The sequence below is a fragment of the Prenolepis imparis genome, unplaced genomic scaffold, assembly GCF_030444845.1.
Source record: "Prenolepis imparis isolate NDT839.2.m4 unplaced genomic scaffold, iyPreImpa1.0 SCAF_4, whole genome shotgun sequence".
Taxonomy (NCBI): Eukaryota; Metazoa; Arthropoda; class Insecta; order Hymenoptera; family Formicidae; genus Prenolepis; species Prenolepis imparis.
In genome coordinates, this window is record NW_028141162.1 from 11280742 (window position 1) to 11295204 (window position 14463).

The window sequence follows — 14463 nt, forward strand, 5'->3', positions numbered from 1 at the left end:
CGGATGCTCATTAACTAAAACGCCCGCCGTTATCGGCGAGTCGGCTCACGAGCGCCGTAATGTGACAATAAAATGCGCAGAATGCAATATAGGATGTCCCGAAAAAGATAAATAAATCTTTCGCGAAGGGGTTGAGGGTAATACTTTTCAGTCGCGTACTTTCTTTCAATAATTAATTGAAAGTTAAAAGAGATGAAATGGAGAGAAAATATTGGAATAGTTATCAAATGCAAGATATTAAAAATTAAGATTCGAGAAAATTACGGTTTTCTCTATTTAATTTAGAACAAATATTTTAATAAAAATTTAAAATATTTACAAGAATGTAGAATTCTCTTATCTATCTTCTTAAAGAGGAAAAATCAGTCACGTGTTTGTCTTGTAGTTGGGGAGAAATGTACGGCATCTAGGGCATCCTATATAAGAACGAATAGCATGTCTTATTAGCAGACGGTGAGCAAAGAAAGATATAACGCGAGATGTTTATTAGCAGTGACTCTTCGTCTTAAATGTTCAATGTCTCATCACGGTTCGTTATCGAGCGTCCGTTACCTTTAATTAGTCGCTGTCAGGGAATTAACTTTAATTGAATCAACTATCCGTTCAACGGTATAGATCGGACAAGGAAACTTACTACCTATTATTAATTCTTAAAATAATGATACTTAAATTCAAAGAATTAGTTAAGCGGGTTTGCAAATAAAATAGTTATATATTTTATATATTTTCTCCGTAATTAATTAATACTAAAAAATACAAGTTCTATATAAACCCCGTTTGTAATATAAAATTAAATGCTTAAAAGAAACCACAATTTTTGAATAAATTTTCGAATTTACGTTGGCACAGAAATTTTGATAAATTTTGTTACATGCAACATTCAGAATGTAAAAACAAAATTTATAAAAAAAATTACTATTATAAAAAAGATCTATAGAAAACATTTTTACGCTAGGATACATTTCTGTAAAAAATATTTGTCCATTATTTTTATTCAAACAGAAATTTGAAAATAATTTTTGTTTTCCGTAAAATCAAAAACGTGAGAGAAATCTGAAAACCTTTGGAAAAGAAAGAAATTCGTCATACGAGAAGTATAATGATGCAAACTCACAATTAAAATATAATAATATCCCAGCGACGAAGACGAAGATGACGACCAGGAGTACCAGCAGGAGCAGCAATATGGTCGGCTTGCACCAAGGACTTCTGATCACCTCGGTTTGTCTGCTATCCTTGGACCGTTTCTGATCGACCACCGCGGACTCACCGCTAGCATTCACCACGACGCCCTTGTAAGTGTACTGAGGCGCCTTTTTATCCGGCAAGAAACCGTGATCGTCCTCAGGATCCGAATAGACCCCGTAGGCTTCGAAATTACTTTTCCTGTATCCATTCATCTTCTCCGCGCCGGTCTCCTCCTGATCCTGATGCTTCCTGGCATACGCATTGGACGAGGACGAGCCCAGCTCACCGATCTTCAGAGTCTGATCGTAAGACTTGTCCTGGTACCTGGATGACGTGGTACTCTCGTACTTGGACCTCTCGTAGCTCTTGGAGCTCGTTAACCCATACTTGGATTCGTAACCACCCTTGCTGCCGCCCTCGTACGTCTGCTCGTCGTACTTGGGCTCGTAGGTAGGCCTCGGCTCGTACGTCGGCTCGTAGGACTTGCTGCTCTCGTACCTAGGCAGAGTGCCGTACATCTTGCTGACCGAATGATACTTGCTCTCATATTGTCTGGCTGGTGGTTCTTGCTGTCCAGAACAAGTGCCGAGATCGTAAGCAGAATCGTGAGTCTTCACACCTGACTCATAACCCTTGGAGGCGGCTGGCTCGTAGATCTTGCCCGGATGATGATGATGGTGATCCTTCTTGGGCTCCAGCTTCAATGTCTCCTCGGCATAGCGCGACGCGTACTCGTAATCGGTCAGATCGCGCGAGTATCGTCTGCTCGAGTCCGACAGCTCCGGATAAGCCCTGCTGAGCTTCTGTGCGTCGTTGCGATCGTAAGGCGCGTCCAGATCCGACTCCTGATAGGTTCGCTGATCCACGCGATGATCGGCGTATCTCAGTCCGTCCTCCGGATAGATCCTGTTGTCGAACCTTTCGAGGTTATCCCGATCGAAGCCGACGCCGGCCTTTCGATCGTAGTTCCGGTATCCCCTTGATTGGTCGTGGTAGGCCCCCTCGTGATAGGTCGGCGCCGCCGAGGCAGACGATTGGGGATCCTGATAGGACTTGATCTCTTGGTACTCCAGGTAACGGGAGGACCTACGCTCGCTACCATAGTCCATCGAGCCCTCGACCACGTTAGGCAACTTGCTGCTCAAATTCTCACCAGTTCCGGCGGACAACGCCTGACAGGTCTCCGCATGCTCGACCAAATTCGGCAGCCGTGACAACGAGCTACCTGGCGTGTTCTCCGTCAGGTCGAGCTTGAGACCGTTGCTGTTGGTCCTGCGCATTTTCGGAGATTCGCATGATCGTTTCGGGACGACCGCGCTACGATCGGTGGACGATAACGCTGGCGACGATCGGTCGTAGGTCGAAGTTTGTGGCGCGATTTAATCAGGGATACATTTTTGTGTTACTAGCGGATTCTTCGCGGGATTAGCGGGTGAGCGCTTAGGAAAGCCTGAAAGCAAAGAGAAAAAAGAAGGAGATTGTTAGTACGGTTAGTGAATAGATAATTTAAGATGCCTTAATATTTAAGATGTTTTTCAAAACTCATTAAGTTAGTAGATTAATAAGAGAAGCTAATATTATTGCTCATATTAATTATTAAATTAATAAATTAATAAGAAGCTCTCTTATCATTAAATTTTCAGATTTTTAATAAGCGATTTAAGACAAGAAGATCTTATCTTAATGCAATAATTACTAGCTTAATGTATTGATAAATTAAACCGCTCGATTTTAATTGACTCATAACTTTCCCAGCACAGAATAGAATATTGAAACTAGAAGATCAAGTGGGAACACAAAAAGTTTTAATTAGTATTCGATGGTTTCACTTCTTGATCTTTTACAATGACGGATTTAGCGGATTACGCAGACGTATCTATACACGGTTCGTTATCGATACGTGTATCTCTCTCTCTCTCGATACGGCATTCAGGGCAGCAATATTCTGTAAGCGCTTCTCCAGACTGCGATTACCCTCCGCATGCTCGGTAGCTCACGAATGGCCGTTAGAGCCAATGATGACGATAATACTCGATCGTGCGTGACCGAAATGCGGCTGCATCGCAGTCAATGATTATGCAGCCTTCGAATACATCGGTCGCCGAAGTTCTCGGAAAATTGGAGTTGCTTAAACACAATGAATCGACAATGGCAGCGTCGCGAGCAAACAATTTCTTCATCGTACAAGGATTCGATTAAGCGCGATCTATACTTCTCTCATTGCGATTTCATCTTTCTTTCCCCCGCTTTCCGAGAAATCGCTCCCCCCGTATAGTAAATTCTACGTTCACTTACGAGTCGTTTCCGCATCTCTCCGACATTTCCTCGAGCACATTTAATATTAATGCTAAAATAATAACATGCCGATCGTATATACATATACGCGGTCGCGTAAGAGAGTCACGCCAACTTTTATTACATTATTATGCATGTTCCAGATGACTTCGTTCAAGTAAATTGCATCTATGCTAATGCTTTCATTATAATCCCATAAACTTCTCTGCTTTATTTTTCAAATAATATGCACACTACTTTTCATAATTTCTGACAGGAAAAAAACATAGAGAGAAAGAGAGGCAAGACAGGGACATTTTTTATTATTATATGTTACACATTTTTAATATTTTAATCGATTCTCTAGAACCAAACACAATTGAATAAATGTAAATCGACTCGTTGTTGTTAAAAAATAACTACATTCCACAGAATGGTACTCTCAGAATCATTGGGTTTAACAAAGTCCATGGTTAATAGAATCCTGATTTTAATTTATTGAATAGACTAGTATATAGCGCTGTCAAATCGACGCTGGATCGATAAATCACATTATTGAGCCACGTCTCTTTCGATTACAGTCGGTATAGTCCACCCGAGCTCCCATCTCATTGTCAGTCGACGGGGCGCATTCACGATTGAACGCCCACGGCGGATCGATCGATAATTAATTAAACGCGATTGCGGAGGAACGACAAACGTCGCGCTTCCGGAAGTTTCCGCCGGATATACCGACAAGAATACTACGTCTCCTGTCTCCCGTATATATAGTTGCGGACTTCTTCGAGGGGGTGTTTCGCAAACCTACGTCGGCTCTGCGAGGCGATGTTTGCCTTACATTGTCATATCACATCCGAGACGCGGTCGATTTCGTTTAATCCTTAATGAATGAGACGGCGTTACGACATTTAATCAAGTAAAGTTTTAATCGTCCACGGACGTTGATTTACTGAGAGAACTCTCTCTGTGAGATTTACGGGAACGAAGAATTTATAGTTGATAAAAGATACGACAAGAGTTCGGACACAATTTATATACTTGTACTGTGATGCAGGGACGCGTTCGCAAATTGTTATTTACTTATTCGATCCTCTTCTCGAGATATTGAAATAAATTTTGGCGAAATATACCTTAGATTAATTTGCATAGAAGCAATATGTGTTATAATCGCATCGCTGTTATTATTCATCGATAATTTTAAGAGCAAGCGACTTGAGCGTACCGAAAGGAGAAGATTTAAACGCTGAAGGCGTCGAGCAGCTGATAGGAAACAGCGTCTACTTCCGGCGATCAATCGTTGATTGTCCCACAAGCGAACGCTGTTCGTCATAAAATTTTCTCTAGCGACTAAACTGGAGTAATAAATATGACAAGGGCTCAAAAGAGTTTGCTGTTCCGCATGCAAATATGATTAGTTCCGGCGCGTAACTTCATTTGCGTATATTAAAAGCGCGGATAGCTCACTTTATGCAAACGACGACGGGATGGGCGTCGAGAATGAGGGGGGCGGAAAAGGGTGGAAAAAAATGTTTCGCGAAGAATTATAAAGAGCGACGAGCGAGAGGAGAAGCCGTTGGAAAAAAATAGGCGACTGGAGGCGCAGAGAGCAGGGGAGAAGCGACGATGGCGTCCTTCTCTGGGAATCCTGATTGCCGGTCGTTAAATGTTCCCGGTCGCGCCTCGCACTTAAGAGTAACGTAACTTTCTAAACGAATGGTAATTGCGTGTCGCGTGCCCAGCGTTACAAAAATGCATCGGGTTATATAAGCTTTTTTTGCTCGGAGAAGGAAACAGATATTAGTTTGAGAAACGTATCCCTAATAGTTTATCTCTGTCATGTCGGACGTTCATTTGTCAAGCATTCGTGGCCCGCCAACACGCCGGGCACGATAGAAGTAAAATATGCTAGATCCGGATACACTTTTTTTGTAGCCAATGCTACAAATCTCCGGCATCCTATTTATGCCCATCTTTCTCCAGTAATTCAAAATCCGACTGAATGCGTCACTGGTTCGTGTTATTTGTCACAATTAAAGCAATCGAGCAGTTGAGATTTTAATAAAAAATTATTATATATAATTGAGATAATATATCTAGTGTTGTACTTTTAATATTTTGTATCTTTGTCGTATATATACCTTTTTTTATTACGCATATGATCTCTTAGAATTTCTTTCTTAATAGAAATGTTTCAAATCTAGGGAAACTGCATCTCGTTCCATCTACTGCTCTGTATTTCTTTCTCTTTCTCTCTCTTCCGCGTCGCTTGGATGAAACTCGATTTTCATAACCGCGAATAGTCGCATTCGCATTCGACTCGCCGGTAACGACAACGGAATATCCGGGGAGAGCGCGAAATTAATCCGCCTCTCGCTTTTTGCCCTCTGCAGTTGCTCTGTCGCGCGAGGAGCATTTCCTCTGGCGTTTCGCATCGAATGGCGGCGATTATTGTCCTAGCGGGCAAACGCCTAGCTACGGCCGGAAACAATTCGAGGCTGCGAGCTGCCGGATTAGCAAACGCGAGTCCGTGTTCCCTCTCTCTCTCCGGTCTCGCCATCGTTCTATATATCGACGTATTCAAACTACCCGAAATACCGACGCGCGCTCGACCGCCATATGAAACTATTTTGCTTAATGAAGCGCCGTTAAAACTTTCCCCGATAATACCCGAGCACTCGACTTGCCCTCCCGTGATTCCCGACTTCGTCGTCCGACCATTCGGACGCCGCCGGAAGATATTCCGAAATTGCACGTGGCATATCCCGCCGACTAATAATTCCATCTCGGTATGTACGGCCATTCGATGGCAGAGAGCCCATTACTATAGAGGGACTCTATATATAAGACAATATCTTACGCAAGACATATGGGATATCATTCCCGATTAGTTATATAAAACGATCTTTGCCACTAAAATTTCAAGCAAAGGATAATGTTAAGAAACGATTCATTAATCGACGAATATTTGAATGAAATAGGTATAAATCTGTGCCATCCCCTTTTTTCTGCGCTTTATGATCAATAGAAAACGATGGGGCTCTATAAATCAAAACTGAAAGACTCGTGAGACTCTCGTTATACTTGGCAACCATCTGTTATTAAAATTGCAAATAAAGAATGATATCGGCGACTGAACAAATGGAGGAAATGTCGTCGCCAAAATACGTCCAACTCGTTACTTTTTCAAAAACTCACTATCTCCAACGCTGTTACCGAATGTCACTATAGATAGATGTCGAATGGAGATAGCGAGTTTTACAACGGAAAACCACACGTTATCCCCAGAACGATGTTGTCACGCGAGGACTTTACGCCCGGGAAGTTTTCCATCTAGACATTTCGATCGCGGTTTCATCGTCCCGCCCCGATTCACGCACGAGAAAGAATCTCGCAATTTCCACGCAGCGTGCTCCGGCGAAAGAATTTCGCCCTCGGGTTACCCTCGCGTAAATCCTAATTAAATAGCCTGGACTTGGCCAGTTATTATAAGAAAGTATGTAACAAGATTAATATCGAGTCGCGGTTAACGAGTTCCTTGCTGAGAGATACTTCGATGCTTTACGAAGAAAGAGCAGAAGGGAGAGGAGACGGAGAAAGTATCGAGAAATATTTGAAAGAAACAAATTAAATTACCTAGAGCTGCTTAACTTTACTCACTTCAATTTTCTTGTGTACACACGGAGTATCTGCCGCAATTTCACAGAAGTCATAGGCGCACTTTGATGAATTCGGAATGAATTTTTTCGCGGCGAAAGTTTCGGGTGACGCAACTTTCTAGCTCTTGACTTTAAGCGTCTTAATAATGCATATATAAATTATTTTTATATATGAGGAATATTACCTCGTATAGGCACGATATGATAAATTGATAAATTATGTTTTGGAGAAGGATATTTTACCTTTAATTTTAATATATATTATATATATTTTTTATTTTTGGATTAAAATTTTTATTAATAATAATTATTTAATAAAAAATTTTTATAAAGATTATGAGGACAACAAAGTTTAAAATTTATAATTAAAGTATATTTATTTAAATTTAAAAAAGTTTTAATTTCTTTAATATATGTATTTTAAAAACATCAACTTTAATTTTAGTTATAGAATATAATAGATTGATAAAAATTTTGAAAATTTTAAAAAGATTATTTAATTTATTTATTAATTTATCATTGAGTGCCAATAATGAAATAATAAGAAAGAGAAGAATTAAAATAAAAATATAATATATATAACGATAATATTAAACTAATACATTATATAAAGAATAATATTGTATTAATAATATTAAAGAGAGAGAAAATTGCATGCAGTCAAGAGAAAAATATATGCAACTTTAATGATTTTCTGCTATATTTTTCTGCAAGTCTCCACAAAGAATTGTTCTTCTCGCGATAAATCTTTAAAAACTATTCTTCGAGTTTAACACAGTACATTTAGTAGCAACAAGTCTAGTCCGTATGCAAGCATAGATAATTGAGAACGAAATTGCGTTTTGTAGAGTCTCGATGAAAAAATAAATAAATAAAGTGTGTCCTGCGAAAATATTTGTATAGTCGCGGTGGCGAATATTTGATTCCCGTGCGAATAACCGAATAACCCAGCCGAATAACCTGCCTCGAATTATTCCGCCCGACGACTCGCGGCAATTTTTACGTGCGTGCTGGGACCGAAACTGGATTCATACGTAGTATCAGCGATTTGCTCGCGAAAAGGCTGATTTGCCCGGTTAAAAGTTCGGCTGTAAGCTATCCGGCGGGATCGATATTCCTGGCAACGACATTGCGAGTAGTCGTGCTCGTCGTCGACTCCGGCATATTCGGATAGTTTCGGTTTTCTTCAAATGACGGCGAGAGAGAATAAGTATATCGCTACGATCACGTGTACGAGCCTTTCAGCAAGTCCGTCGAAACGAAATTTCATGCAATTTTTTGCTAACACGCTTTCATGAATTTAAATTCCAGAAGTGGCACTCGCGAGAATATCAATTATTTGACGACAAAAAATAAGATCACACATGTATAGGAATGACCGATGAAGAGGGGATTGAGAAAAAAATTAATTGTGCAATCAGACAATCAAACTCTGTGACTATGTCTCGCTAGAAAATACGCACGAGCATCGTGACAACAATGATACAAACATTAAAATGTCGAGACAAGATTTGAAATGTGAAAATCACGATGCAGCTGCGTGGACACACATCTGTCGGGAGATGAGTTATTCCATAAACAATTTTTAGTGATATTCCGTCACAAAAATCTGTCCTACATCGAAAAACGTTATCGGCTCTACGAAGTCCCGCAGCGGCGGGACGCGGCATCATTTTTCGACCGTTTATTCGAACGTTTGGCGCGGCATGACTGATCCATGGCATCCTATCGTTTCGAATCATCCGCTGTTGTCGCGAATTCCGCGTCCCTTTCCCCGCGCATCCCTGACACGATCAACTCTCGACGGTTCCGAGTAAAAACTCTTGAATTATTTATGTTTTTTTTTTCACCCCCGGGAATCCGCAGTTGCAGCGCGGGATGCAAATGCATCTTCTTTTTGTCGCCCCTTTGAATGTTTAATGTCGGCCCGCAGACAGAACTCGCCTCTCCTTTCCGTTCACGCCGTGAATCCTATCCTTCTCACCTATCCTGGTTGGTCAGCAAGCCGTGGAGAAACAAGACTGGACGTGCAAAACGTGGTAAACGAGGTGAAGAGAGTCGTCGTGCAAGAGTACGAAAAAGTTGGAGATTATAATGAGAGAAGGAAATTTGTAACAGAGGAATTAACGCGGCCGAAATACGTATAGGAATTGAGAGAAATTTTTAAATCGTGACTAACGCAAAACATAATCGTTATAAATGATATAAATAAAATAGTCATAGAAAATTAATAAGTAATTTTATAATTCTATGTAGAGGAAGAAATCAAGATATACATATATGATTATTAAAAATTCTCAGAGCTTTAGCATTTAAAAGAGAAAAATAACTTCTCTTCTAATTTTCTGCGCAAAGTTTATATAATGTTGCATCGATATTGCGTAAAAATTTACATGGGATATTTCATTAAAGTTATAAATAAGATTAGAATATACGTCGCATATGGAAATGAGTGTCTGAGAATTTTTATTCGTTTTTTTTACCAACATTACGGGGAATATGATGAACGTGGAAGGCAGAGCGGATAAAAGAGACAGATGGGTAGGAAGATGAAACAAAAGCGCCAAGAGGAGAGCAAGCACAGGTGAAATCGATTTTAGCCGACTGGTGCGTCGACCTATCGTACGGGTCTTGAAAGTTACGTATTAGGTGCTTCAGCTGTAATGGGTGCAATCAAACGTTAGGATTACGAGATGGGGGAAGAGAGGATTGAGACGAAGAGGGGGCAGCGGAGGTTAAAAAGGGTTGCCTTGCAATTTCAGGTGCATAGAGTTGTACAAGAACATGTACACCTGCAATAGTGGCACTAACACGTTGGAACTGAATGAGAGGATCGTTAGACGATGTTTAAACTAGTAAAAGAAAATCTATGACGTTAAATTCAACTCAATCGATCTCGTCGTCTCGATACACGCTCCTCTTCCTGACTTTCGCTTAACTGACTCTGATATCTTCGGGAAACTGACGCCAGCTATCTTTGCTACGCATCTCTTTTTAATTATTGCCAGTTTAGCCAGTGTTTGATAACTAAATTTCAATATTTTATTATAAAGTAAAATTCGTTTAGTTTGTTTAATAAGTTTATTTCAAAGAAATAAAATTTTGTATCCATTTATTTACACGTTTATCACTTTAAAATTACATGGATATTGTTGCCGAAATAACAAAAATTCGCTCTAAATTTTTCAATTTTCAAAAAGAAATCTCATATTAAAATACTAATATAATTCCGTGAATCATATGTCATATAAATATAAAAGAAAAATATCTTGTCTAAAATCTTTACGGGATCTAATCTTGTATACAATTGCGTCAAAGTTCCTTCTTCCACATTTATTATGGACCGCACGGCCATGATAGAACACGTATGTATACGTGTTGTAAAATTACGAACGTCTTCGTCCTCATTGCTAATTTTATCATCAATCCGGCTATATCAATATGAATACACGCTCGGACCTTCGCTGGATCGTATAATATCCGAAAATATTTCGCCCTTGCGCCCCATTGCCTGCAATCTCTTTTTCCTTCTTTCGCCATAGGAAACAACGACGAAATATTACGCATATATGCTCCACCACGTTACTCTCGGATCTAATTTTAAAGAAAAACGCTCGATGGCTCGCTACATCTTATTGTTTCAGCACAAAGCCCACAAAGGCTTCGGTCAATATCGACATTTTTGCGTATATGTGAGAGAGAAAAGACGCCGCAAAATGTTTATTTTTACATATAAGTTATTACAAAGCGCTGCAAATGCGCCGTTTTCCAGCAAATATTGTTATTGACCGCGTTCCTGAAAGCTAGAATATTGCCACCTCTATCTAGTAACAATACTCCTCTAGGAATAATCGCCTTAGAATTGCCTCGATTGCGTCGTTGCTATTCATAAATGTTAACGCGAGTACGCCAAGGAGAACACGGAGAATCACCATCTTATTCTTATCAGGGTAATGCGCTCTAGGAGCACGAGAGACGCGACGTTCCGCTACTCGAAGTAGAGAAACCCTTCGATAGAGTCAGCCGTACCGTCGGGAACACATGTGCGTATCTATTGCGAATGAAACATACAATGTGTCCTCTTACCTAACAGACAACATTTTTACTTTATAGATTCTTGCCTAAACCGAGAATTAATTTATTTTTTCGCAAAGATTCATGCCGTCGATCGCTTGTTTCTTTCTTCGATGTCAAACATTTGAGGATAAAATTTAAAGTCACACTTAAGAGCTCGATCAAACTTGATTGAGAAAGGAAAGGCTCTCGTAAATTTACATTGTCAAATACGCTTCGTAGCGATACGCGATACTGAAACGACCACCGTTTCTCTTCTCGACTTAACCCGAGACACCTGTGTTCACGGGTAGTCCGGAACACCCTGTACATGTAACATAAGGCAGCTCGCGCATCCCGAACGAGGCGGGTTGCGCGTATTGTGTATGCGGCTGTTAGACGAACCCCAGTATGGCCCTTTTGTGTCCGGCAGGAGTCCGCAGTACGCCCCTGAGGGCACTTCGTGTTCGTGCAGCGACCGGAAGGACTTTCATGTCGAGCGACAACGCCACCCACTTTCACCCTCCTCCTTCACGATCTCTTCTTATTTTTCCCTTCGCGTTCTTCTTGCCTCTCCTCTCCTCTCTCTCGTGCGATGCCGTTAAATAAATACTTAAATAAAAAGAGCAAGAGATAGCACCCGACCGTGTTCCTCCCTGTTGCTCCTCGAAATGGAAGACCATTTCGCTGTAAAGCATATCATTATCCCTCAGCCCCATATCGCTCACTTTGCATGTACCATCTGACTTATGATATGCTCCTTCCGCCACTAAAACGATTATTCCATTTGACATTGCCGAAGATAAAATGAAAATTAGACAAATATATTATTATAAGATAAAATATTTGTATTCAAAAAAATATAACAGTATAAAATCTCGATCTAAGTGCAGAGGAAAAAGATTCCGAGAGAATTATTATTTATATAACTATATTGCAATAAGTTTCTATTTAATAAGCCATTTTTTTAACATTAAGTAAAATTTAAAATTAATTTAATAGATTTAATTAAAAGTATGATGATAATTTTATGATCTAATAATATAATAATAATAATATAATAATATATGTATATTTTTATTAGAATGTATCAATATATAAAAATTATATTCATCAATTATCTAAATATAAAAAAAATGTAAAAAGATAAACGTATCTAAGGAGATAAATGTATACACAACATCTAAAGATCTATACCTACAATAGATTCTTAATAATACTGATCCCTTGCTAGAAGAGAAATCTCCTTCGTGTTACAATTAAGTGCAATTTGGCCGACTAAAAGCCGTTCGAGAGGCGTCGATTTTTCTTTCGCACCTCTTTTTTCGTACCTAGTAGATAGCCGAAGCGAATGTTGTTTCTCCGCCAACTTCCTTTCGCCCTTCGTAACTCGATTCTGTGCGGTCCGGTTAATAAAGATCGAACGTCAACAGTACAGAACAAACAGAATTACTTTCTCGGACCTTCAAAAGCGATCACGAGATTTTCCGAGTCACGTGTATATACATCGTTGTGAGAAATTCTGACTATACACTATTAACTCCCTACATTTCAGAAAATCAGCGAACACAAAAATAAAATATAAATCGGGAATAGATAGGCTATTCGAGCCAAACATAAAAACACCTGCTTTTTTACGAAAAAAATATTATATTTTCAATTATTTAAAAAAAATTTGACAAATCACAAGACGCCTAATTATTAAAATATTTAAAATACATAGTTTATTTAGTCAGTTTATTTAATCGCAAAAATAAATATATCGCTGAATACAGATAAAAATATTTAGAAAAAGAGTTGTTATAAAATTGTAAAAAATAGCTTTAAGATTACAGGATTAAAGAATACTACTCTTCGTTGCAATTTTCTCTAGAATGACGCTATACGGAATTAATTTTGGCTCGCATCGAGAAATTAATCGTTAATCGAGAATTCATCAAGTCGCACCGCCAGTATAAACATCCGGTTAATCGCGCATAACATTATTGTAGGAAAAAAATACAGTCCGAGGAAGGTGCGCTTTAATCAGGAGGAGTTTCATCGAAAGCCGCGAGAAGGGAGTCTCGCGCATAATGCCAATTTATCGATCATCGCGGCCTTTCAGTTACAAAAGTTCGTTTCCTGCAAAGGATGAAAAAAAGAGAAACTGAATTACGAAATTTCAGAGCGGTTGGAAAGGGAGAAGGATCGCGTAGGCGAGGCGACGAGCGAAAAACGGAATTGGTTACGCCCGAAGCCCCCCGAAGCTCGGCGAAAGGACTGCAGAGGTAGTAGATAGAGAGGTAAAAAAAAGAAAAGAAGAAAAAGAAAGAAAAGAGCGACTGTTCAGAACCACGTAGTTGCATTCAGACATCTCTATCCCCGGGATTTTTCCTCTATGCACACTTATGCGCTCTAGTCTCGACTCCTCTCATCACGGTTTATCCGCGAAAACGCCAAATTACAAAAATAATGAAGACAGCTTGAGCCGCTCAAACGCCTGCTCACACTTTTCAGTTTAAAACGAGATGTCGCATTTTCATCACGGGAAATATTATTGTATGATAAGCAGCTATCTAATAGATATAATGAATATGTAGCTTAAGGAAAAATATTGATTTATCGAAAATAAAATTGCGTATGCGTGCATTTTGATTCGAGAAAAAACTTGAAAAAAAATCTTCTAAAGTCCAGAATACATAAACGTAAAACTAACAACGCCGATAATCAACGTAAGCATATCGATCGAGCTTTTCGACGGGGTAATTCGTCTCGTTTCAAGGAAGAAAAGCGACAATCGAACAAATTCGAACGCATCTGGAGGGAGGATGTGAATAAAATGGATCGAGAGGAGAGATCGAGGTAGGAAAATAGAGCACTGCCGGTCGGTTTTCGACGAAGAGGTGCTAGAGGGGGTGCTTAAAAAAACGAACGTGGTAAAAACGCCGGAAAGCGCGATCGAAAAAAGCTCTCTTCCTTTCTTTCTCTCTTTCTCGCGCGCGCTCGATCCGTCCTCGCATAATTAATTAGTTTCGTGAGGCAGTAATTACGGTGCGTTTCCGCGCGATGGCTCGCGATGGTTTCCGTTGAAAAAAAAAAGACCGGTGGGGGAGGGAAAAAAGATACAACAGCCCGCGGCTCGTCTCCACCGCGCGACGAAGCAGTTAGTTACGCCGCGCGGAGAGACAAGAGGATAGAGAATGGTGGCTGCGCAAGGAGAGATTCAGTTTTTTTCAATTCGCCGCAAACAACGTGCCGTCGATAAAATCTGCATTATTCCGCGCCGTATCAGCTCACCCGGCTGCGCGGAGAA

The 14463-nt window shown here is 39.9% G+C and overlaps 2 protein-coding genes across 6 annotated transcripts in view; one reads left to right on the top strand and one right to left on the bottom strand.

Annotated features, from left to right (window-relative positions):
- The window catches only part of LOC145935685 (agrin), a 495549-nt gene that overhangs the window by 363479 nt on the left and 117607 nt on the right, over nt 1-14463 (bottom strand). For 4 of the 5 annotated variants that reach the window (XM_083037210.1, XM_083037213.1, XM_083037212.1 and 1 more), the window contains exon 2: nt 1115-2638. The exons of the other annotated variant lie outside the window; for it this stretch is intronic. In XM_083037210.1, the coding sequence (XP_082893336.1) occupies nt 1115-2468 (1354 nt within the window). In that variant the 5' untranslated portion in view covers nt 2469-2638. The remainder of the gene's footprint in view (nt 1-1114; nt 2639-14463) is intronic. 5 annotated transcript variants of the gene reach the window in all.
- The window catches only part of LOC145935697 (uncharacterized), a 231744-nt gene that overhangs the window by 160233 nt on the left and 57048 nt on the right, over nt 1-14463 (top strand). The window lies entirely within an intron of this gene.